The sequence below is a fragment of the Mercenaria mercenaria genome, chromosome 13 (assembly GCF_021730395.1).
Source record: "Mercenaria mercenaria strain notata chromosome 13, MADL_Memer_1, whole genome shotgun sequence".
Lineage (NCBI taxonomy): Eukaryota > Metazoa > Mollusca > Bivalvia > Venerida > Veneridae > Mercenaria > Mercenaria mercenaria.
Genome location: NC_069373.1, coordinates 14997617 through 15025081, shown reverse-complemented (window position 1 = coordinate 15025081; position 27465 = coordinate 14997617). Strand labels below are relative to the sequence as shown.

Sequence of the window (27465 nt, the reverse complement as noted above, 5' to 3'; positions counted from 1 at the left end):
GCTGATTGTATGTACCTATAAGACAGAGGTGATTGTATGTACCTATAAGACAGAGCTGATTGTATTTACCTATAAGACAGAGGTGATTGTATTTACCTATAAGATAGAGCTGATTGTATTTACCTATAAGACAGAGGTGATTGTATTTACCTATAAGACAGAGGTGATTGTATGTACCTACAGAGCTGATTGTATTTACCTATAAGACAGAGGTGATTGTATGTACCTATAAGACAGAGCTGATTGTATTTACCTATAAGACAGAGCTTATTGTATGTACCTATAAGATAGAGGTGATTGTATGTACCTATAAGACAGAGCTGATTGTATGTACCTATAAGACAGAGGTGATTGTATTTACCTATAAGATAGTGCTGATTGTATGGAACTATGAGATAGAGCTGCTTGTATTTACATAAGACAGAGGTGATTGTATTACCTTAAGACAGCGCTTCTGTATGTACTAAAGATAGAGGTGATGTATGTACCTATAGACAGAAGCTGATTGGTTGTACCTATAGGACAGAGGTGATTGTATGGACCTATAAGACAGACGCTTATTGTTTTACCTATAAGCATAGAGGTGTGATTGTATGTACCTATAAGACCCGAGCTGATTGTATTCTATAAGCAGAGATTAGTTGCTAGGTACTATAAGATGAGCTGATTGTATGTACTAATAAGACAGAGAGCTGATTGTATTTACCCTATAAGACAGAGCTTATTGTATGTACCTATAAGATAGAGGTGATTGTATGTACCTATAAGATAGAGCTGATTGTATTTACCTATAAGACAGACCTGATTGTATGTACCTATAAGACAGAGCTGATTGTATGTACCTATAAGACAGAGCTGATTGTATTTACCTATAAGACAGAGCTTATTGTATGTACCTATAAGATAGAGGTGATTGTATGTACCTATAAGACAGAGCTGATTGTATGTACCTATAAGACAGAGGTGATTGTATTTACCTATAAGATAGTGCTGATTGTATGTACCTATAAGATAGAGCTGACTGTATTTACCTATAAGACAGAGCTTATTGTATGTACCTATAAGATAGAGGTGACTGTATGTACCTACAAGACAGAGCTTATTGTATTTACCTACAAGATAGAGGTGATTGTATGTACCTACAAGATCGAGCTGATTGTATTTACCTATAAGAGAGAGGTGATTGTATTTACCTATAAGATCGAGGTGATTGTATTTACCTATAAGACAGAGGTGATTGTATTTACCTATAAGATAGAGGTGATTGTATTTACCTATAAGACAGAGGTGATTGTATTTACCTATAAGATAGAGGTGATTGTATTTACCTATAAGACAGAGCTGATTGTATGTACCTATAAGATAGAAGGTGATTGTATGTACCTAGAGATAGGCTGATTTTGTATTTACCTATCAGTAGAGGTGCTTGATGTACCTATAAGTAGAGCTGATTGTAGGTACCTCTATAAGACAGAGGTTATGTATGACTAAAGATTAGAGCTGATTTGTATTTACGATAAGACAGAGGTGATGATGTACCTATAAGATAGAGCTGATTGTATGTGCTTACCTATAGAGAGAGGTGATTGTAATTTATTGACCTTAAAATAGAGATGATGTATGACCTATAAGACAGGGGGATTTATTTACCTATAGATAGGGCGATTGTATTTAATCTGTACATAGAGGTGATTGTATGTACTATAAGACCAGAGGCTGATTGTAGTTGTAACCCTATAAACCAGAAGTGATTGTATTTTTATAAGTTAGAGGTTATTGTATTTACCTATAAGATAGAGGTGATTGTATGTACCTATAAGACAGAAGTGATTGTATTTATTATAAGATAGAGGTTATTGTATTTACCTATAAGATAGAGGTGATTGTATGTACCTATAAGACAGAGGTGATTGTATTTACCTATAAGACAGAGCGGGGCTTGTTTTACCTATAAGATAGAGGTGATTGTATGTACCTATAAGATAAGGCGGTTATTTATTACCTATAAGATAAGGTGATGTATAGAAACAAACAGCATGGCGGGGTTATGGTGCGGGCAGACGGGAGGAAATGCAACCATTGGTTATCAACGACGTCATACTTTTCCACAAACTTTGCTGAAAATTGAAAAGAATATGATCAAATAAATATGTATTTTTCTCCATTCAATACATTTAAAGATTTTTCATGATGTGTTTCATCAAAATGAACATACTACGTATTTGTGGAAATATTTCTTTGCCTTCTTTGAGAAATGAAACAAATCTCGCGGTTTTGACCGCCAAAGTTTCCTGCTGTTGTAAGTACGCTAGAATTACCTTATCAAAGCACTGTCTCATTCTGACATTATTATGTCTCCCCCCCCCCCCACCCACCACCTCTGGGGAAGACATATTGTTTTTGCCCTGTCCGCCCGTCCGTCCGTCCGTCCGTTCGTATGTCACACTTCATTTCCGAGCAATAACTGGAGAACCATTTGACCTAGAACCTTCAAACTTCATAGGGTTGTAGGGCTGCTGGAGTAGATTGTTTTTGGGGTCACTCCGTTAAAGGTCAAGGTCACAGGGGCCTGAACATTGAAAACCATTTCCGATCAATAACTAGAGAACCACTTGACCCAGAATGTTGAAACTTCATAGGATGATTGGTCATGTAGAGTAGATGAGCCCTATTGTTTTTTAGGTCGCTCCGTCAAAGGTCAAGGTCACAGGGGCCTGAACATTGAAAACCATTTCCGATCAATAACTTGAGTACCACTTGACCCAGAATGTTGAAACTTCATAGGATGATTGTACATGCAAGGTAAATGATCTCTGTTGATTATGGAGTCACTCCGTTAAAGGTCAAGGTCACAGGGGCTTGAACATTGAAAACCAATTCCGGTCAGTAACTTGAGAACCACTCGACCCAGAATGTTGAAACTTCATAGGATGATTGTTCATGAAGAGTAGATGATCCCTATTGTTTTTGGGGTCACTCTGTTAAAGGTCAAGGTCACAGGGGCCTGAACATTGATAACCATTTCCGATCAATAACTTCAGAACCTCTTGGTCCAGAATGTTGAAACTTCATAGGATGATTGAACATGCAGAGTAGATGAACCCTATCGATTTTGGGATAACTCTGTTTAAGGTCAAGGTCACAGGAGCCTGAACATAGAAAACAATTTCCGATCAATAACTTGAGAACCATTTGACCCAGAATGTTGAAACTTCATAGGATGATTGAACATGCAGAGTAGATGATCCCTATTGATTTTGGGGTCAGTCTATTAAAGGTCAAGGTCACAGGGGCCTGGTCATGTAAAATCATTTCTGGAGAATAACTTGAGAACCACTTGACCTAGAATGTTGAAACTTAATAGGATGACTGGACATGCAAAGTAGATGACTCCTATTTATTTTGAGGTCACTTGATCAAAGGTCAAGGTCACAGGAGCCTGAACAGTGACTTGAGAACCACTAGGCCAATAGTGTTGAAATTTAGCGGGATGACTGGACATGCCAAGTAGATGATCCCTATTGCAGCCAACCATCAGTGTCTCTTTGACTTTCGCTCCTGATCCCTATTAACTTCTTGCCTACAGGACTTTGCATTGGGGGAGACATATGCTTTTTTACAAAAGCAATTTCTAGTAAACCTTTGTGTTAAATGTTTTGACGTTACCTTGGTTACATGAACTACTCTGTTAGTCCGTCGTTCTGTCATTCTTATCTGTAACTTACCCTAATCTAGTCAAGATCAATGGAAATATGGTTATTCTAACTGCTTGGTCAATGTCAAACCTTAAGGTTAATACAAGTATACTTGCCCTAATCTTCTGGACAAGGTTACGCATTAAGGTTAATGCAGATATACTTATCCTAGCTTCTTGGTCAAGGTCACACCTTAACCCTTAGCCTGCTGGCGGCAGATGATTCTGCCTTTGCGACCAGTGCAGTCTGATCATGGTCTGCACTGTTCGCTATTCAGTTAGTAAATTTTCAGTAAAAACCCCTTTGAGTAATAAGTGGTACTGTCCAAATTGAAAGATGGACCAGTCCATTATAGAAATATAGCAGGGTAAGAGTTAAAGTCAATTCAAGTATACATGCACGTGCCCTAATTTTTGGTCAAGGTCACGCCTTAAGATAAATGCAAATATACCAGGTAATGCACAAGGGCAATTCCAGTGTACTTACCATAACGTTTTCTTCTCTGTCAATGTCATTAATTCATTCCTTAGTCAATGCAGGTATACTAGGTCAATGCAAGTATTCGTATCCTACCTTCGTTGTCAAGGTTATGCCTAAATGGCAATGTAAGAATACTTACCCTGCGTTCATTTTCAAGGTTACTTCAAATCGCAAAGCAATTACACTTACCCAAACTTCTATGCCAATGTCATGATTAAATGTCAATGCAAATACACTTACCCTGTCTTTCTTGTCAGTGTCACACCTAAATGTCAATGCAAGTTACCCAACTTTCTAGCTCGAGGCCATGCAACATGCCAATGCATGTACACTTTCTATAACATCCTGATAAAAGTCACGTCTAAATGTCATTGCCCTGTCTTCTTGAACAAGGCCACAAATTGGTCAATGCAGGTATACTTATTTTTTTTGCTCAAGGTCATGCAAAAGGCAAATTTAAGACTTAGTATATTTACCTTAACGTTATTTTCAAGACAACGCCTAAATGTCAGTGCAAGTATTAATTTAGTATATTTACCTTGACTGCCTTGTCAAGGCCACGCCCAAATGTCACTGCAAGTATTAGTATATTTACCTTGACTACCTTGTCAAGGCCACGCCTAAATGTTAGTGCAAGTATTAGTATATTTACCTTGACTGCTTGTCAAGGCCACGCCTAAATATCAGTGCAAGTACTATTATATTTACCTTAAAAGTCACGCATAAATGGCAATGCATATAGTTTTGTTCTTTCCAGATATATTGGTCTATTTTTTATAACAATGTGTACATATAAATGCATTTATGAACTCTTAAGTCTTGTCGTCATATAATACACACAAACAAAAAATCGTATTTACAGCATATACGTCCGCTGTCTTTTACTTTGACAGGTGGTAACGAAATCTGAATAAACAACCTTAACTTTTATAAGCCTTTTATAAACCTTTTGAAAACTTTTATGTGTAGTTCTTAGTGAATCTTCGAGGCAAAGTAGTTGTTACATTAATGGCCATTGTGACAACTACAGTTCTGAAAAAGTTTTTTAAGAAAATTTACTATTAACCCTTATCTTCAATATACTAACACTGTTGTTTGCTTTCGTCGGCAACAAATCCCCCGACGACGAAAATGTCAACACAGTTTGATGCATTAACATTTTCGTTTGAAGAAGGTCGCTTCGGTCTTGGTGTCGGTTTTGGCGTCGACGTCATCAGTGGTGGCGGCATCATCAACGTCAGGTCGGACGCTTGCTTGGGTTCGTGGTCAGATTTTGTCACCTAAAATTACAATTTCTTGATTCTCAAAAGCATTAAGTTGGAAATATTCAAGTGATGTGATTTTTTCGGACTATCATAATAATAATGTAGGAATATGACAGACTTAACATTTTGTGTGCGTAAATTACCATTGCAAGAAAGTAGAAATTGCAATTGCATATCTTCCTACCAAACCATCTTACTTTATAAAGTATAGTTGTTCTTTCAATTTTCCACGACAACCTCCAATACCTTTCATAAACCTATAAGCATATTACAATTTCTTCCGTTATGCCAAGGCTAGCCTCCACCTTGCCTTGGGTAAAACAGCGTGAAGACTTCAGCTCTTCAAACGTTATACTACTTACAGAAGAAGTAGACGCGGAAAATAAACCCACTAAAATATATAGTTAATATCATAAAAATGATGAATGGGACATATCTCCAACATAATAAGCTATAAAAATTGGACACATAAAACCCATCGAGTTTTATGATTAGGTACATACAAAAGGGTTTGACGGAGGGCAAAATCTGCGGACGGAATGACACCCTCCATTCACATTTTGTCAAAGATATGAATGAATTTAGTAAAAGATAAGGAACCGACCGTTTTCGCCGGGTTGAGAAAGCAAAGTCGTGGTTTTGGTCGCGAAAACTGGAAGGGATCATCACGCTTCAGATTGTCTGCTGTCTTCATCCTGAAGGAAACATCAAAGTTTGAGCAGTCATTGTTACTATAACTCTAACAAGAAATAAAACATGGAACATCAAAAGCATTAACCGTCAAATTTAATTAAGTCGAAGTCAAACTAGAATCATCTAAATTTTCAACAAGAGAGGTGTGTAAAACACATATGCCCCCGCATGAAGGCCCGTCGGAGAAATCTGTGTATGTAAGTTTCAGTTACTGGACGAAAACTTTTTCAATATTGTGGTCACTGTGACATCGACATAATTGAGCCGCACCATGAGAAAACCAACATAGTGTATTTGCGACCAGCATGGATCCAGACTAGCCTGCGCATCCGCGCAGTCTGGTCAGGACCCATGCTGTTCACTAACGGTTTCTCTAATTGCAATAGACTTTGAAAGTGAACAGCATACTAGTATATTAACCGGAAACCAAATGATCTACAGACGGACGGACCAATCGATATAAGCAAAGCAATACACCTAAGGAGAGGCATACAAATTTGACTGTTACAAAGGCAGTTCTCTCTGAATGGAAGTGTGGTAGCAGTTAATATTTTACAAAATGTGATCTGAAAAAAAAAAGCGTAACATAAAAATACATTTCAAGTCATTCCATTACCTAACTACTGCTTATGCATACTTTTCGTAAAAAGAACGATAGTTCCATATAAAAATCTACGTCTTACCAGTTGGCAACGAGAATCATTTCTCGGAACTTGTCATATCCACGGACTAGACTAGTAGTTTCACCACACATCAGCAGTTCGAGCTGGGTCATGCAGTAAAACCTGATAGAGTAGATATTTAGATCTGATCCAATAAAAATCACATATCCAATTTATAATCGCATCAACTTTGTATAATAAAACAACAAAAACAGGGTCTCCGAGTCCACGGAAACAGACCAGACTATTATACCGGACGTTCAAAATTAGCACTGCCAAATACAAGCTTATTTTTTAGGCGTCACCAGTAATACCACAGTCACACATACGGCACGAATAATAGCTACGGATAGAAACGTAGTAATCCGTATCGACCCGTACCTGAGCCTTACGGACTGGTACGGATTGATACGGGTTACTACTATAAGGTACGGCACAGGTACGAGTCGATACAGATCGATACGGATTACTACGTTTCTATCCGTGGCTAGACGTAGCTATCCGCGCCGTATTTGTGACTGTGGTATAACAGCGGTATATAGGCAACTCCTCCGTGAGACTATTAGTAATTGCAGCTGGAAGTTCGTAAAAGATACGGAAGACGCTCCAATTCCAGAAACTTCTCCGGTTCTTAGGCGTGTCATGTGTAAACACAGATACACTGGACTCCAAATAGAAGTTGGAGGAGCGGGAACTCAAACTTTCGTAGTCAACCGGTGTTATCGCTGTCACGATCCGTCCCTGATGAAAAATGAGCGTATCACGCATGCGTAACTTAAATCAACAAATGGCTGTATAATTGCGATGGGAAGTAAGTCATATTATAATATATTTCCTGTTAGATCAAATAAAATCTGGAAAGTAGATCCCTCGGAAGCATCGAGAACAAGGCAAATAGTGAAAATTGCAGACTCGGTTTGATTGAGTCTGTTCATGGGCAGTAATGGAAAAAGCAACACTGCCCACGCCCCCTAGCACCGGCTTTTAAGCAGTATTCAATCTTCAAATTTAAATGAGTTGAAATCAATGATCCCGAAGGACCAGAAAATATAACAACACTGAGATGAAGTCGGGGCGACTTTTTACGGCCGCCACACAGCACTTAACACCCGCTGTTGTGAAGTAAATAAAATCTGGAAAGTAGATCCCTCGGAAGCATCGAGAACAAGGCAAATAGTGAAAATTGCAGACTCGGTTTGATTAAGTCTGTTCAACAATTACCTGATGAGCGACAATATCCGCATAGTGTACTTTACACGACTTTCTACGTCATGAACGATCCAGCGAATGGCAATCGTAAACACTTCAAACTCTGAGGCGGCTATCAGCTCGTCTGAAACAGAAAGGGTACCTTTCATGACAAGCATATACTTTGTCATAACTGATTATCAATGCAAATTTGTAGAATTATTTTACCTCCCTTTGTCTATCTCTGTTAAGGTTAAAACACACTAAATAGTTGTTGTTCTTTATTCTATAGGCTGAACACCACTAAATCCAGCTGTTCTTTATTTCATATAAAATCCACTCACTTCATAACGGTGTTTCGACATTTTCTAGCATATCAGATTTTCAGAGACTTATATTCCCATAAAGAACTAGATCGCTACTTTAGAAAAACTAAAAGAAAAGGGGGTGTTAACTTTTATATAAGAAAACTACAGTTCGTTAAAAACAACCCGCTGAATTTACTACTTTTCGCTTCTTTCAATTTCTCTTTTCGTGACATTAAATTCTTACGCCGCCATTTTTATCTAGCATGCGATAGGAACATGCCGATTTCATTAGAATGCAAAGTGATACATACTGAAACGCGGTAGGGTAAAAGTAAGCACGTTGCTGCCGAGAAAATGCACTAGGAAAGGAAAAAGGATTAGTACTATTTATATTTGGACTACTTGTGACTACACCTGCGGAGGCTTACATTCTATTTGGTAGTGATCAGCCTATATGAAATTGACCCATTGCCAATGACCGCAGCACACATCAGGACCCATTTTGAATTTCTGTAACTTACATTTTCTTGAAGAATACTGTCAGTGCTAACTAAAAATCAAAAGAAAAGTGGGGGTCATGTTTGATGCAAGAAAAACAATTTCAGTCAAACACACAAACTGCAAAATCAGCTAAAAAATGAGACCCCAAATTATACTGGTGGTGTATGATCTAAGTTTCCATGAAAAATTTTGTCATGTTGTTATTTCATTATGAAAATGCTACCTACATGTCAAGCATAGACCTGTCATGTGATTTTAGCAAAAAAAAATTGCAAAGAAAATAAGGAAAATAGCTCTCCAGAGCAAAAAAAAACTGAGGACTATTTGTGTCCGCCATTATACCATTTTTTTCGCGCCATTTTTCTATTTAGTGTCTGTATGCCTTGAGCAACCAAGATAGAAAGCTTCACGCTGTTTTAAAACGTGCCGTTGAATCCCAAATTTATCAAATGCAACTGTAAAGTTATTTTATTGAAAATAAAAGAAATAGTCCACTTTTTAAATACTTATATATTAAAGGGAGATAATTATAAAATTCATTCAAAGGAATAAATTATACATTTGCAATAGGAATCTAACTATATATAACTAGTGTGTCTTTTTATTCCTTAAAGTAATCAATCTCTAGCAGAACATATGAAAACTGAAAAATGTTATAAAATGTTGCTCAAGGTAATGTGATTAACGCCTTAAAGGATTGGAAACAGCACAGACAATTGGGGATCTTTAGATTTTGCATATATATGAGATAACCCAAAATTTAAAAAGGCAATTAATTTTGAACACAATGTATTATGTTGTTATGTGAGTTCCCATAACTGTATGTAAAGTTCTAATTTATTCATATAAAGAAATTAAAATGATAATAATAAAAGTAAAACTAATAATAACAATTAACTACATGCATATCTTTATTATTATTATTATTGTTGTTGTTGTTGTTGTTATATTGTTATTATTATTATTATTATTATTATTATTATTATTATTATTATTATTATTATAGTTAGCTCAATAAACAGGCAAAACTACATATATTTCTTTACCTGACATCAGCAGTCGACACAAGAGTTCGACGTCCATTTTGAAAAAGTTATCCAGCATTGAAGCCGCTTTGAATTCTCCAAGCACCTTATTAAACAAAGCATTATATAATTTTCCTGTCGATCGTGACTTTGTCTTCACTAACATCTTCAAGCTCTGATCCAGAGGCAGACTTTTTGCGACCTCGTCACACCTGTCTCTGAGAGTGTCAACTTTTAAGAACTCGGCCATTACAATAATATCTGCCGATGTTTCGGGAAAAACTGTTATTTCCCCTGTATAGCAGAATTCCAGAAATGCGGCAAATGCATCAACTGTGACACCTTTTATTTTCAGCACAAATGGAACCGTGTTACTTTTATTTCGGTTGAAAAAGTCTAAGAAGTACTCGCTGTTGCAGCAGAGCGCAATGCGATGAGCAAAGAATGTTCTACCTTGTATGTCAATTTCAACATCAATAAGTTTTTCGTCTTCGTATAATTGTGACAGATACTCTCCTAGTGTAATCAAATGTTCTGCTTGTCTTAATGGAATTTGTACCAACTTTTGGAAATGATTCCTCTGTGTGTTCTCATTTTTTGCGTGAACTGACGCGTGCACGAGATACCCCGAGATTTGATCGAAAGTTTCAAATTTCTGAAGGGTTGCTTTCTCGTCGAGGAAGAAGATATCGCATGGCAAGTCAGATATTGTTTCAGCATGTTCGTTGGTAAGTGGTTGTTCTTTTCCTAGTGGCACTATAAGATAAAATTTAAAAATACATGTAAATATAAAGTTTGTTATAAACGTATAAAGAATGAACTGTTTTGGTGAGAAATCATGCCAAATTTGGCCGCGGACTTCCAGCAAAATCCTTCTCCAAGGTTCGAGAACTAAAGTTGTCATCTAGCGTCGTTAGCATGAGTTGTGAGAACTGCCAATATAACCGACGTAAAATAACTAAGTTTTGACCAACCTGGTAAAAATATGTCAAAACCTAATATAATTTGCATATTTGTAGAGTAATAATATTATGCCTGTTCTTTCGGAACAAAATGGTCCATGAACATTGTTTAGAATGAGTTTCGACACTACAAACATGGCGTTTAAATATGGTCAAAAAGCCGTGCCGTTGAAAGATTAGGATTAAACTCTAAATGAGCCTTGCCATGGGAAAACCAACATAGTGGGTTTGCGACCAGCATGGATCCAGACCAGCCTGCGCATCCGCGCAGTCTGGTCAGGATCCATACTGTTCGCTAACAGTTTCTCTAACTGCAATAGGCTTTGAAAGCGAACAGCATAGATCCTGACCAGACTGCGCGGATGCGCAGGCTGGTCTGGATCCATGCTGGTCGCAAACCAACTATGTTGGTTTTGTCATGGCAAGGCTCAAATATGTAAGATCACAGTGTTGAATCAAGAGGAAATGTTACCCTATTCCTTTCTTTTTCGTAAAAATTGATGAATGGATGATCATAAAAGATCCTTTGGAAGCAACTAAGCTAGATAAAGTAGCATAGTCTGTCCACGAGAGGTAATGGAAGGTGCAACACACCTCACGCCCCCCTCCCCCTCACCTCCCCGGCACCAGCTAAAGCGGAATTCTATTACATAGACATTGAGTGGACTCCATGATCCCAAAGGACCAGAAAATATTAAAAAGTACTGAATCCAAGTATGGGGAGACTTTTTACGGCCGTCATACGGCACTTAAAGATTGTTGTAAAGCTTGAAAATACAATAAAATTTAAAACAAGAGCACCGCCTACGTATATGTGCTTGACATAACAATACGTATTACTTTTAAAAAGCTCTTGAAAAGTGACAAAAATCACCCAAACCTCCAGGGGAATGACTATATTTCAATATTATACAGAAATTTGAACAACATCTAAAACAATATGCATGTAACGAGTTCTAGTTCCTTGTGTTCTTACTCCACTTTTGATCATGAGAAATGTACAAGTCTTTAGTATTCAAATGAGCCGCGCCATGAGAAAACCAACATAGTGGGTTTGCGACCAGCATGGATCCAGATCAGCCTGCGCATCCGCGCAGTCTGGTCAGGATCCATGCTGTTCGCTTTCAATGCCTACTGGAATTACAGATACTGTTAGCGAACATGCGCAGGCTGGTCTGGATCCATGCTGGTCGCAAACCCACTATGTTGGTTTTCCCATGACACGGCTCAAATAAAGTGGACTCTAAACCAATACAAATTTTCTACGATAAAACGAACAAAAATCCTGACAAAATGCATAAGGGAATTAAGCTCTTTTCTCCTGTTCAGTGCGTAAGACAAAATTCGAGGGAATATGTCACTTACGTTTGAAGTTTGCATTAGTTATGTCAATGCACGGATTAACTTTGTCGTTTTCCTCCCCAGAGTCGCTCTGGTGTTCAGCGACCATAGTTGCAAAATTTCCTCCCTCGTAACACTCATTCCATTTAGACTTTTCGCCATTCTTTCCATGTAAATTTCGTGCCGTCGATTTATCTGTAATTGTTCCATTTTGTATGTGTGTAGGCCTACTACATTGCAAAAACACTAACAAAACAATAAAATCAACATTTATTAGCGAAAGCGACATTAACATATCTATATATAGCTAATAAACAAATGAACATATATGTACATGAGTAAGTAGGTTATACATAATAAACATTAAAAACAGTACTCTACTATATTGTTGGTTGGTAATATCACAATATTTCAGCTCTAAATTTAAATGCCTCTTTTAGGTATTTAAAGACATTAACAACTGTTTTAATTGTTTGCTTTTTTGTAGTATAGTGCTATCATTCTGTTCAGTTTCTGAAGCTTTGGCCATGAAACAATTATATACATAGTATGATACTTAAGCGGCAAATCATCAAAAAGTGGTATTCAGATTCTACAACGTTTGCATTGCAATTTCAACATATTCGATCTCTTCCGTCTGCACCTAAATATCGCACTGTCGTGAAACATGTCTAAACGTTTTAACATGATATTCTTGCATACCAGTCTAGGATTTCTGGGGATTTCACCGGTGCTGGAAAACTACATCTTACACCCCGGGGGTGTAAGATGACTCTCGTGCTGTAAATGACGCATAACGAACTACATCTGTATAGTAGATTTGTGAAGTAATAATTGTTTTACTTAAAACGGGATAAAAATCAAAGACCTTGATAGATTCTCTTTGTTCCTTAACGTTTTCACTGCAAATGATAGAACAAAAGCGGAACTTTACTCCAAGGTATTTTGCATTTTTTGTTACTTTTAATTCAATGTTGTGAAGTTTGTAGGGGTAAATGACAGGTTTTCTCTTTTTGGTAATTCTAATGAACTCAAGCCGGATATATCCATCTGCACCTAACACCAGTGAAAGAATCTTGTAATAATTTTCTACAACATCAAGGAAAGATTCATATTCAAATTAATTTCAAATTGAGCGTAATAATTTCGACATATCATTTATATCAAAGTACTAGCTTTGTTTAAACTGATCTCAAAGACTAGCATTTAGCATTAGGAAACAATGTACGTAATAATGAAAAACAACATACCGCAAATATGTATGATAATAAAAAGTCATATTTTTGTCCAAAAGCATAAACTAAACTTAAAATGACAGCATAAAGTCTAACCTGTCTAAAGCAGAAAGTCGAGCGAATTGGTAGAAGTGGCTTCTTAATGCAGGCGACCGCTTAACGGAGGTATAGAAATTACGGTTATTTTCGGGGATATTTTTGGTAAATTATGTTATAACAACAACACCACCACCATCATTATCTTCACTATAGTCATCATCATTTTGCATACATAAATACAAAAGGAAATAGCAAACAGTAACTTTTTTTTTATATTATGCCTCATATTTTAATATCATACAAACATCATTATATACAGTCAAACAGTAAACTTCTTATCTGATATGCCTGCTTTTACTTCCACCAGCAGATATGGTTGGTGTTAACAGCAACTTACGTTTTTGGCGGCTAGTGTCTGTTCTCCCATCATCCGTTGGCATTTCTTCCTGCGAATCAGCAGTAGAGGAACGCGGCGACTTGTCGCTATTGTCTGATGCAATAGGACAGTCTGCGTAAACCCTCTTTGCTTGAATTTTTTCAATAAATGTTGCGCCGTTTTCGGTCGGCATTTTGTAACGGTGTTAGTATTGAAATTTTCTCCCTTATGTTTTAAAGAAGCGTTAAAACAGACAAAAAAAAGAATAAATAAGACGTCTGTCTTGCAGTCAGGATAATGCAAAAGTGGTAACTAAGACGCGACGTCACTGACGTCATAATTTATTCATTTGTTGACGTCTGTATCAACGATATCGTTGTCATCAACATTTTTTGAAATTATGTAACTCCTACTACTACTGCTGCTGCTGCTCTGCTGCTGCTGCTACTGCTTATTTTTGTTCATACTGCCATCTTAAGTACTTATTATAATACAGATACACCATACTTGTAACCTATACATAATATTTCATGTATGATCATATAATTATTTTATCTGTGTTTTTTCTGTTCATTAGCCAAAGGAAAGTCCTTGTCGATGTTTGCTAATAAAATATTATTGTTGTTGTTGTTGTTGTGTCATCATCATCATCATCATTATTATTATTATTATTATTATTATTATTATTATTATTATTATTACTATTATTAATTATTATTATTATTATTATTATATTATTAAAAAATAGTTTCTGCATTCCATACGGACTAAAGTAAATTGCGGCCATCTTTCGTCGTTCTTTCAGAAATAATCTGTGAAAGTTTTAGATACATCCTTGCAACATGTTTTCTGTCAAATTTATAGGTCACATGTATAAAATGTTTGGGCTTCTTAAGATTGTTTGGACAAAATAGTCTGAAAAATGGGCATCTTGTAGTAGCTTATGGAAACAAGAGGGTCATGATGATCCTGGATCGCTCACCTGAGTAATATGAGAGACATGTTTCAAATGTCAAACCGATGCTAAAATATTAAGTAAGTAAATCAGTAGGCCACATTCATGGTCACTGAAAGTCAGTTCTGAAATCAGTATGCCAAACTGTAGTTTTGATACACTTTCACTCTATCTCAGTTATTACTAAATGGATTTGATTCAAACTTAAAATAGTTGTTCCACCTTATCACCCACATCATATGACACAAGGTGCATAACTCTGACACCAATTTTTCATGAATTATGCCCCATTTTACTTAGGATTTAAGGTTAATTTTGATGCATTTTCGCTATATCGCAGTTATTACGAAATGCATTCGATTCAAACTTAAGTAGTTAATCCACATCATCACCCACATCAGGTTGCTCACCTGAGAAACACAGCATAACAGTGTAAACATGTTTGACCTAGTGATTTCATGGAAACAAATATTCTGACCAATTTTCATTAAGACTGGCCCAAAAAATGTGTTTCGGGAAGATTCGAGCAAAAAAGTGGCCTCTAGAATGTATACAAGCTTTTCCTTTGATTTGACCTAGTGACCTAGTATTTGGCCCCACGTGACTCAGATTCGAAATAATCCAAGACTTTATAATAAAAAACATTCTGACCAAGTCTTATGAAGATAGAATAAAAATGTGGCCCCTAAAGTGTAAACAAGCTTATTCTTTGACTTGCCTGGTGACCTAGTTTTTAACCCCATCCAGATAAACATTCTGATTTCATGAAGATCCGGTGTTAAATGCAGTCCCTGTTGCATACACACGGTTTTACTTTGATTTGACCTAGTGACCTAGTTTTTCACCCAAGATTATCCATATTCGAACATGACCTAGAGTTCATCAAGGCAACCATTCTGACTTAATTTCATGAAGATCTGGTGTAAAATGCAGTCCCTATTGCATACACAAGGTTTTTCTTTGATTTGGCCTAGTGACCTAGTTTTTGACCAAAGATGGGCCTGTATTCAAACTTGACCTAGATTTCATCAAGGCAATCATTCTGACCAAATTTTATGAAGATCAATTGAAAAATACAGCCTCTATCACATACATAAGGTTTTTCTTTGATTTGACCTAGATTTTGACCCCAGATGACCCATATTTGAACTTTACCTAGATTTCTTCAAGGCAATTATTCTGACTAAATTTTATGAATATCCAGTGTAAAATGCAGCCCCTATTCCCTACACAATGTTTTTCTTTAATTTGACCCGGTGACCTGGTTTTTGACCCTAGATGACCCATATTCGAACTTGACCTAGATTTTATCCAGACAAACATTCTGACCAAATTTCATGAAAATCCGGTGTAAAATGCAGTCCCTATTGCATACACAAGGTTTTTCTTTGATATGACCTAGTGACCTAGTTTTTGATCCAAGATGACCCATATTCGAACTCGACCTAGATATCATCAAGGCAATCATTCTGAACAAATATCATGAAGATCAATCATTGAGATCAACTGATGAATACAGCCTCTATCGCTCACACAAGGTTTTTCTTTGATTTGACCTAGTGATCTAGTTTTTGAACCCAGATGACCCATATTCAAACTTGACCTAGATTTCATCAAGGCAACCATTCTGACCAAATTTCATGAAGATCAATTGAAAAATACAGCCTCTATCGCATACACAAGCTAAATGTTGACAGACAGACAGCAGACAGACGCCGGACATCGAGCGATCACAATAACTAAAAAGGGGGATAATTCATGAAATATTGGTGCAAGAGTTATGGCCCTTGTGTCATATGATGTGAGTGATGGTGTTGAACAACTATTTTAAGTTTGAATCAAATCCATTTAGTAATAACTGAGATATTGTGAAAATGCATCAAAACTTTAACCTAAAATTCTAAGTAAAAGGGGGATAATTCATTAAATATTGGTACCAGACTTATGGGTCTTGTGTCATATGATTTGGGAAATGATGTGGAACCCTACTTTCAGTTTGAATCAAATCCATTTAGGAACTGAGATAGAGCGAAGTGCATCAAAACTTTAACCTGAAATTCTAAGTAAAAAGTGGGGATAATTCATGAAATATTGGTGTGAGAGTTATGGCCCTTGTGCCATATGATGTAGGTGATGATGAGAAATAACTATTTTAAGTTTAAAGCAAATCCATCAAGTAAAATTACAGAGATAAGGAGAAAACAGAGAAAGTGTAAAAAAAACTTTAACGAAGGTGGGGACGCGTAAAGACGCCAACGCCTGGGTGAGTAGGATAGCTCTCCATATACTTCGTATAAACAAGCTAAAACAAGAACAGGGAACTTAGCTGAGAAAATGAAATTCCCTGACTTTTCACTGACTAAACCATACTTTTCACTGACCAGTAACGTCATATTTTTTCGGCCTCCTCCTCCCCAGTACAGCCGTCCAATCCACCCTTTTATATTTATGCTCTAGAGGCAAGGGTTGCAAAGCCTTTCAGTCTTCAAAATACCAAAGTTAACATAAAAACGAAATTGATTCAAACACATTTAAATTATGGTTATACACAATTACACCAAAATAGTGTTTGGATATACTTATAATTACTGCTTGAAGACCGCCATAGTCAATTAACATTTTAAACATTGACCCAGAATTTCATTTTCCCTGACATTTACTAAAATTTAATTTTTCACTGACCATTATCAAGATTTCCCTGACAATTCACTGACCTTAAAAAATAAACATTTTCCCCTGACTTTTCAAGGTAAGTGGCAACCCTGAAGATGGTAGGTCAGTAGGTCAAGGTCACAGTCAAGTGACCCTTACTTGGGGTCATCCGGTAATTATAATTAAACAGTCAAGGAAATATGATCACATAATTTTTTAAGTATTTTTTCCTATATCACTCATATAACAAGTGACTCCCGGGGCGGGGCTTCTTTCCACACCAGGGGCATAATTTGAATAATCTTGTTAGAGAACCACTAGGCAATGCTACATACCAAATATTAAAGGCCTACGCCTTGAACTTACAGACAAGAAGATTTTTTTAAGTTTTTTCCTATAAGTCTATGTAAAACTTGGTACTCCCAGTTCAGGGCCTCTTTTCAACCCAGGGGCATAATTTGAACATTTTAGTAGAGGACCACTAGGCAATGCAACATATCAAATATCAAAAGCCTAGGCCTTCTTTGAACAATTCTGAAAGGGGGCCATGCAAGGATCATTCTTGTGAAGTTTGCTGTAAATCTGCCCAGTGGTTTTGAAGAAGATTTTTCAGATATTGTTGAGGGATGCACAACACACCACAGACACTGAGCGGTCACAAAAGGTCACCATAAGCCTTTGACTCAAGTGAGCAAATAAAAGGGCTACACTTTACACAGTTTTGAAATCAGAAAAAGACAAAGAATATTATTAAAAAAGCACTTTATTATTTTTCTTCTAAAATGTATAACTTTTAGTATAAATGAGACAAAAGAACAAAAACAATAACAAAAGGATAGTATTAAAGATCTAGACCCTTATTATGCTGGACACGATTGATTCTGCCTTTGAGACCAGTGTAGATCATGATCAGCCTGCACATGTGCAGTCTGATCATGATCTGCACTGTTCGCTATTCAGTCAGTATCTTTTTTGTAAACTACCCTTTTAACTGTTAATGGTACTGTCCAAATTGAAAGATGGACAAGTTCATTATAGAAATTAGCATGGTAAGAATTATTTCTGAAGAGCACTTATCCTAAAACTAAGAATTTCTAGAAAATATAACAAAAGAAGATTAAAACTCCTCTTAGATATGTAACATTCTAATTACAAAAGAGCCAAACTGACCCAAAGTTGCCCATCATTGAAAAAAAAAAAAGTTTCGTAGAAATTTGGCAGTACAAATTATGATTTTTTTATGCTAATAAAACGAATAGGCTTGTCTATCCACCAATTAAAACAGACTGGACTGACTTTTTTCCACATGATAATTACAATAACATGAGTCCCTCTATAACAGCCCTATTTTATCACTCATTACAGTCTCATCTAGTTTTTCTGTACAAGCATCATAAGGTTTGCTAAATCATTACAGCAAAATGTTTTTCATCAAGTTTCTCACAAATTCTTTTACGACAGATTTTTTAAAATTTTTAACCAACCAACTTTAACCTTTAGTATACTGGCGGCAAGTGATTCTGCCTTTGCGACCAGTGCAGACCAAGATCAACCTGCATAATCTGTTCACTATTCAATCAGTAAATTTTCAGTGAACACCCATTCGATTAAGGAATGGTACTGCCAAAATTGAATGATAGACCAGTCCACTTATGAAATTTAGCAGGGTAAAAGTAAAATAACTATGGCAGACTTGAATGTATGCTGTTTACTGATGTTTTTAAGTTTCATTTAATTCCTGTTTTATTTTACTAAACTGTGAAACAATATCTAGATCTTATATTCATCACCATGGACACCTCAGGTTTGATGGAATCCATCAGTATGAGTGTATGAGAGAAAAGAAACCAGTTTCCCTTTCAGTGCTCAGTGTAAAGCAAGGGTGTTACAGGTGTACATTTTCATGTCTTTGGTCTGACATAGTTAGGGACTGAATCCAGGACCTCTCACACTTGAAGGGGACACTCTACTACTTGGCTACCAAGGTGGTATTATTTCTAGTTTCAAGCACTGGCAGAACCTGTGCAGTGGTACTGACTAGAGTAATAATCTAAACAAATGTAAAGGTGGTCCATCAGGGTTTTTTCTAGCTAATTTGGGAACATAGCCTATACCCCCAAAATTGGGAAATTTGACGAGTAAATGTTCCAAATTGGGAAATATTTAGTCCCATAGGATATAGTAAAGATGTGTTTAAGCACTCTCTCATACACTTGTTTCACACTGTACAACCTCTTTTAACATACTTCCATTACAAAATTGTCCATAATTTGGTCAATGTTTGTTCAATTTTGATGAAATTTTTTTTCAGAATGTAGATTGGGAATTTTTGCACTCATTTTGGGAAAAATACATACTTTTTGGCATTGGGAATATAGCCGTATAACAGCTATAAAAACGGCCGAAAAAAAACCCTGTCCATGCAAGGACATTATCATACATCATGTCTGATCAAGATCCACCAAGCAGTACATGTAAGGGTTTTTCTAACTTCATCTCCGCTTGTGTCTCTAGTGTACAGCTAAGTGAAACTATTGGGATAAAAATGAGAAATCTATACAAGGGTGTTTTAAGTGGTAAATATCTATTAAGTGGTTCTTGGTTAAGTTGTGTATATCTAGGGCTGGAAACTCACATCTACAATTTCACTGAAGCACTGACAAATCTAAGATAGGTTTATGCTAAGGTTAACAGAAGCAATGTCAGTCAGCCCATGAGTAGAAGTTGTCTACATTGTTCTTTTTTCCCCTCTATTTTCAGCACTACTGACCCGTGTCTGCAGTGGGGTGGGAACAGTTGAATAATTGTTTGAGACACCCATGCAAAGATGCAACAGACCAAGTTAGGTGAAGATCCATCAAGCAATTCATGAAAAGTTACTTCAGTAAAATGCTGATGCTGGAAACCTGACTAACCACATATACTAACCCTTACCCGGCTATATTCTATAATGAACTTGTCCATCTTTCAATGGCCACACCATTAACTGTTAAAAGGGATGCTTACCAAAATGTTACTGACTGAACGGCAAACAGTGCAGATCTTGATCAGACTGCATGGATGTGCATGCTGATCATGACCTTCACTGGTCACAAAGGCAAAATCAATCATGTTTAGCATGATAAGTGCTTATAAAAGCTAACTTCGAGCTTCTGACTCCACAGAGCAAATTAAACAGTGACTGTCTTACTTGCTTTCACAAAGAATGTTAGTGCTTTTGAATAGATAAAATATGTAACAATTAAGATATTCAGTTAAAAGAAGTGTCTCGAAAAAACTGAGTACATATAAGGATGGTATCTGAGTACTGAGTAGATTCTAAATAAAATACAATCTCTACATAAATATACATAAATATCTATATTGAATAGAAATGCAAAATTGTAGATATACCATTGACCCCAAACATTGTACAAAAACCTAATGACAACTGACACCTAGCACTGATTATATTTCATGAATAGGCTTAAAAACGGCAAATAAACCGTAGTGAAAATGGCTCTAAATAATAAGTAATAAGTATAAGAACTGTGTGTGTGTTGTGGGGGGGGGGGGGGGGGGGGGGGACAAAATATGTGTATAGATGATACATAATAGTCAGCCATCACTGATGGGCAGGGCTTCGGAAATTTGCCGGTTTGTCGGTTTTGGACCGATTTTTGACTTTTCAGACCGATTCGTGAAGTGAAAAAAAGAAAAAAATCGGTCCCGTAAAAATGGAGAAAAGTATAAATTTCGGTCTTATATCTCGATACACGATCACCTGCCAAGTAGGAAATTGTTGGTCGCACCTTCAGATAATCAATAAAAGTGTCAATCGGTCTGATTGTCACTTTGATAATCGGTCCGTAATTAGCGCGTGACGCAATCAATGCTCGCGCGGCACATCCTTTAATGTTTGCAGACAGCCGACTGCGGTGTATTAAACATTTTTGACTGGTTTCCTAACGTTTCTGACTGGATCCAAATCATTTCGACGGGGATCCACTTCTTTTATTTAGAATCCGACGGATGGTTTATTTCAAAAGGCTATGTTTGATCACGGTAACAAACAAATGGTCGCTGCATTTAATCAAAGAGCTATAATTGTACATTATAGGTCTTTGATTTAATGAGACATCACACGGAAAACCGATAAAAATAATTTTTATAATTACTAGATTTGAAAAAATTACATGATTCATTTGTTGGGGCTCCAGTTGAAACAAATGCAGAAAATCGTCTTTGCAACCCGACTGTACAAAAAAGAAAAAAATGGACGGGCAACCACGAATGATAAAGAAAACCGGAGTGGCACTGTTTTTTCAATTCGGTCTTTTAAAAAACGTTTCAAAATGAAATTTTGTTTACATCAGAAGAGAACATATAACTTTATAAAATGTAGTTGCTTATTGAAGTACAACGTAAGTGAAATGAAAAAGCCGTGGCCAACCCGCGTGACGTTTTGGTACTATACATGCGGGAAATTCCATCTCAGCGTTCAAATAACGTACACATTCGGTCCGCGGCAGAGTATTCTTTAAATACTGTGGCTGTTTAGCAGAGAATATGTGTCGTGTAACTCATTTTGACGCATTGTATTTTATAGAATTCCGTCAGAGAATGAGGAAACATCACAAAGTATCTGCCGTGTATACGGTAATGAAGTCACGTGCGTTGGCTTTTAGACTAGTTACGCACACGGTGTCAATGCCTCGTATTATCTCGGAAAAACATCGAAATTTAAACAAAGTAACGATCACACATAACACTGAATAACTGTCTTCATTGTATGGTAACGCGCGGTGACTGGTAACTCAGTTTTAATGCATGACATGCTTATTTCTTTACCCTATCACGTTTTATAAAATATGTAATATTGGGAATGCGGTGGGTGGGGTAGCGCCGATGTCAGGATTTTCGTTTCGGACCGATTGAGTTATCAAAATTTCCGGAGCCCTGCTGATGGGGCAATAATACACACAGTGGTACAATAAAATGGTTTTACAGGACAAGCTGGACACCACAGTAAGATATTGTTGCAACAGCAGTATCTCACCAATAAAATATAGTTCTATGTAAAATCATTTGAAATAACAGAAAGCATAAAGACAGGTAAAACAAAGATAGATATATCATTATATAAAATACAATCTCGTTTGGCAATATGTGGAGACTAATCAAGTTGCTGAAATACATTTTATAGCAAGATTTCCATGATTCCATTCTTTCAACATTTACATCCAAATATTTCCTTTAGTTTGACTTAGTTTTTGATCTGGAATAAATGGCAGCTTTTAAACAGTCTAATTGTAGAAAAATTACAGCAACTCTGATTTCATCTGCTGGAAAAAGAACAATGTTCAAAAACAAATAATAAAATCCTGAAAACACTACATATTAATTATTCAAAGCTTTCTTTAAATATATGTGCATTTATGATATGTTTTCTAAAAATATTTTACAAACACTGAACTAAAAAAATAAAAATCTATGAAGGTGCTATATAAAATAAGTGACAAATTATACCTAAATTGTCAGAGATTATCCTAGAAATACAGTTTACTGTTTAACTACAAAACATGTAGTTAAATCAAATATATGAAAATTTTATTACTTTTTCATTCATTTTAGAGAAAAAGATAAAGAAGTCTCTAAGTCCTTAGAATATCTGAAAAAAAAAACAAACATAAAAAATGGCTTAAAATGCTTTGTTAACACATAGTCCTCTTAAAAACACATTAGAAAAACCGTTTTGACTTTTAAAAAATACAATTATGTACAACAAGCTAAAGAATAACAAAATGCCTAAAGTCACTGTATTGAGATAACAAACATTAGAAAAGAAACATGTAAGGATGGTTGTGTGGTGTATCTAACCTTATTTATAATTGCCACTAGTTACCCACATCAACAACTCCTCCAGAAAAATGTTTAGTACAGAAAGTTGGAGGACAAGACACTTCACTCAAAGAGCTTCCTATGATTTTTATAGGTATGACAGGTGTAAATTCATTGACTTATCTAAAAGTTACTAATAATCAGTGTTCCCACTCAAGTAAAATATTGCGTAAATCACGTAAAATAGATAACAATCACACACATATTTTTTATCCAGTGCAAGATCGCACGCACACGAAAATGTCAAGGATGAATAGGTTAATCTGGAATCCCACAGTATGTCCTAAAAATAAACTTTGGAAATACTCCTTCCTGGAGAATCAATTGGCTAACTGCAGATGTTTTCTCAGTGATGTCCTAAAACTGTAGACGGGTTTTATATTTTAACGCCCTGGGAAATTAACTAGCACTTTAACAAGAGCTGTCCGTAAGACAGCCAAGCTCGACTATTCGAAATATTGTCCCAGAAGCAGGAAAATATTACCCAAAAAGGTTAAATATCAAAAGAGTTTTAAGTTCAAAAGGGGGAATAATTTGACCAAAATGCATGCCAGAGTTATGGGACTTGATCCAGTGAGGTTAGTAATTGATCTAGAAAAAGAAAAAATAAGTTTCAAATCTATATGCCTTTTAGAAATAGCTGTATGTACTTGCACGCAAAACTTTAACCAGAATTTGCTAAGTCCAAAAGAGGGCATAATTTGGCCAAAATGAAGGTCAGAGTTATGGGACTTGCTGCTATCAACTAGTTTTATAACCCCGAAGACACATGTGAAGTTTCAAATCAATATATGCATTTGTTTTGGAGATAATAACTTGCATGTAAAACTTTAACCAAAATTTTATAAGTCTAAAAGGGGGCATAATTTGCTCAAAAAACATGTCAGAGTTATGGGTCTTGACCCAGTGAGGTTGGTAATTGATCTAGAAAAAGAAAAAGTAAGTTTCAAATCTATATGCCTTTTAGAAATAGCTGTATGTACTTGCACACAAAACTTTAACCAGAATTTTCTAAGTCCAAAAGGGGGCATAATTTGGCCAAAATGAAAGTCAGATTTATGGAACTTGCTGCTATCAACTAGTTTTGTGAAGTTTCAAATCAATATCTGCATTAGTTTTGGAGATACATGTAGTAACTTGCATGTAAAACTTTAACCAAAAAGTCCAAAAGGGGGCATAATTTGCTCAAAATACATGTCAGAATTATGGGACTTGACCCAGAGAGGTTGGTAATTGACCTAGAAAAAGAAAAAATAAGTTTCAAAGCTATATGCCTTTAATTGATGGCTGTATGTACTTGCATGCAAAAACTCAACCAAGGTGTGACGCCGACGCCAGGGTGAGTAGAACAGCTAGACTATTCTTTGAATAGTCAAGCTAAAAATGGTAAACAATCTGATCTCTCCCCTTCTGCAAGAAAGTCGCAATTTGCGGCTTTATGGCAATAACAAAAAAAAAAGTGATATTTTGCAACAATCGAGTAAAGAGTGCCAGTGGTCTACAAGAAAAGGAACTTCTAATCCAAAAATTCAGAAAAAGTACCCAAAACGTTTCCAAAGTAAGTGGTTGTCTGTATTAAACTTTATTTTTCATTTTATAATTTTCATACCCTCAAAAATTTAGATTTACCCCCAGTTTGTGTCCAGGGGGTAAGTTTACCCTAGAAAAAAAAACTGAGTGGGAACACTGAATAATAGTTGGAGAAGCAAGGATTCAAACTAATGAGCCCTGTTTTGTGATTCTGCACTGTTCTCTATTCAGTTGGTAAATTTTCAATAAACACCCCTTCAAATAATAAATGGTACTGCCCAAATTGAATGATGGGTAAGCCCATTTTAAGAATTTAGCAGGGTAAGGTTAAATCCCTGTTTTTTTTCTACTTGATGTAAAGCATCACGTAAAATAATCAACCATATCATAGTACGTATCAAATTTTCGAATATTTGTAGGAAGGTAAGAACACATGACTGGTTATAAATAGCATATAGACTCTTGTAAGATATAGGTAAGCATTATGCAGTAACATGTAAAACATTTTTATCCATTCATAGTTCTTTATATATTATGCAGTAGTTTATTCATGTAAAACAATTTTATCTATCTTTCATCTACAGAAAGCCATGCTGGATTTAGATCACTCACCTCAGTGTCACAGCTGACTTTAACACTATTAGTTGAGGTTCAACTGCAGATTATTGCTTAAAGTAATTTTAAAAGCATGAAGCAGTTTCTGAATGTTCAGAATAATTTTTAAGTTTCTATACAGAGAAAACTAGTTGTGCCTCCTGGCTGCCATGTTTTTTTTAACGAAACAATATGACTTAAAAAACTGAGAAGCTGTCACATTGCTGTGAAATTATTTTGAAATCAGTTTCTGAGGAGAAGATTTTCAAAACTAGTTTTCCAAATAGCCATACAGAGAAAACTAGTCACATTCCAGACAGCTATGTTTTTCAACAAAGCAATATCTGTGCTTGAAGGAATTCGATAAAGGGTCAGCCAAAGGACAATTCTGTGAATTGTTTCTAAATTTAGGTTAGCACTATGAAGAGAAGATTTTTAAGTTTTCCATATAGCAATATGGAGATAACTACTAGCCCTGCCATGTTTATATTTTTAATTATCAACGTGACCTACAGAAGTGATAAGCGGGTTGTTGTTGTAACATAATTTCAACTTGGGCCAGTGAATTTTGACGAGATATTTCAGTGTCTTTTTAGGCATGGCAACCAGACATTTTGCATAGATGACCTAGGTTTGGAGGAAATTAAAAGAGGCCCACGAAAGAACCATTCCTATGAAGTTTGGTTGAAATGGCCTTTTTGGTTTAGGAGACTCACTTTCAAGGAGTTGGGAACAGACAGATCAGACAGGCAAACATTCAATGATCCTAAAAGCCCACCATAAGCACTTTGTGCTCTGGTTAGCTGAACAATATAATTATAAGTAAGAATTTGTATTTCGAGAAGTTACAAATAAGTAGATAGTAGTTTTATAAAATTTTAACATTGCACATTATTCTCAGACTGGAGAAAGAACTATAAAATATTACAATTGCTCTGGATTGCATTTATCATAAATGAAGAGCCTGAATTTATAGATTCCGAATAAAAACAACTGAACAAGAGGCAAAGCAATGAATGCTGCAAGGACCATTACTATCACTGTGTTTCCCGGCTCACTCCAATCAAGGACATGAGGGTATAAAACATGCTTATGATCAACTGCGTAGTAAATCCCACTGAACAAATAATAAAGTAAACCATATGCAAGTGTGTAAACAAAATGTAGCAACCTGATTGGAACGGCAGAAATGCAAATCTCGATCATAATAATGACCGAAGTGATACCATGCAGCTGTATGTTGATCATCAGTTCTTTCCCTGACATTTCCATACCAGGATAAAGCAAAATCCAAAATGCGAGGGTTATAAGTATGCAAGCATTTGAGGCAATATTGTATAAAATCCAGATAAGTTTTGTCAGCCAAGATAACTTAATTGTTCTCATCTCATCAGAGAACACTTCATCAGGATCAGTTCCAGGTATGGTATCATACTCTCTGCTTGCCCACAAACTTGGCTGTACTTGTAGCTCATGAAATATGTGACGGTGATTCTCGCTAGACAGCCGGCCACACATAGCTCCACCTCTTCGGCATGCATACAGCAGGCATGACAGAAAATGTAACAGAAGATACACAGTCAGTACAAAGTAAGTCCACGTTGTGAGAAAGGCAAACATTGGTATTTCTGTATCATTGAGAACAACAACTGCGCCATAGCGACTGGTGTAGATCAACCAAAATATACAGTAAGCAGCCACAATAAATCTGTACAACAAAACCACTTCCAGGGGAACTCTCCACTGTAAAATAGAAAAAAAAAGAGTTTATAGTGAGACTATGTTTAAATATTCACTTTGTAACTAAGGTGACTAAAATTTTGATCAGTTACATCAGTAACTAGATCTGATCAAGTGAAGGAAGTACAAATGTATAATTGACAAGCAATAAAAATTCTCTACTGGTTACTTTAAAGGTAAAATAAAGAAAAAAGGAAAATCTTTAAATTTTTATAACTTCTATCCTTTTACATAGATGAAGCTGTATACAGTAAAACCTGTCTTAAGCAGCCAGTCAAGGGAGTGGGGAAAAAGTAGCTGCTTCATGCAGGTAACTTACAGAATGAATGATCATTTTGGGAAAT

The 27465-nt window shown here is 36.1% G+C and overlaps 2 protein-coding genes across 3 annotated transcripts in view; both read right to left on the bottom strand.

The window, feature by feature from the left end:
* Nucleotides 1–1477: 1477 nt before the first annotated feature.
* Nucleotides 1478–14089, bottom strand: LOC123529709 (kelch-like protein 14). Its single transcript, XM_053520746.1, has 9 exons — nt 13792–14089; nt 12145–12315; nt 9839–10573; nt 8017–8128; nt 6817–6918; nt 6045–6135; nt 5263–5455; nt 2034–2117; nt 1478–1539 (listed from the first exon to the last, which is right to left on the bottom strand). The coding sequence occupies exons 1-9, from the start codon at nt 13961–13963 to the stop codon at nt 1478–1480; spliced, it is 1722 nt and encodes a 573-aa protein (XP_053376721.1). The 5' UTR covers nt 13964–14089.
* Nucleotides 14090–18122: 4033 nt separating this feature from the next.
* LOC123529711 (protein rolling stone-like) overlaps nt 18123–27465 on the bottom strand; it is a 50831-nt gene continuing 41488 nt past the window's right edge. For both annotated transcript variants that reach the window (XM_045310212.2, XM_053521238.1), the window contains exon 3: nt 18123–27124. In XM_045310212.2, the coding sequence (XP_045166147.1) occupies nt 26306–27124 (819 nt within the window). In that variant the 3' untranslated portion in view covers nt 18123–26305. The remainder of the gene's footprint in view (nt 27125–27465) is intronic.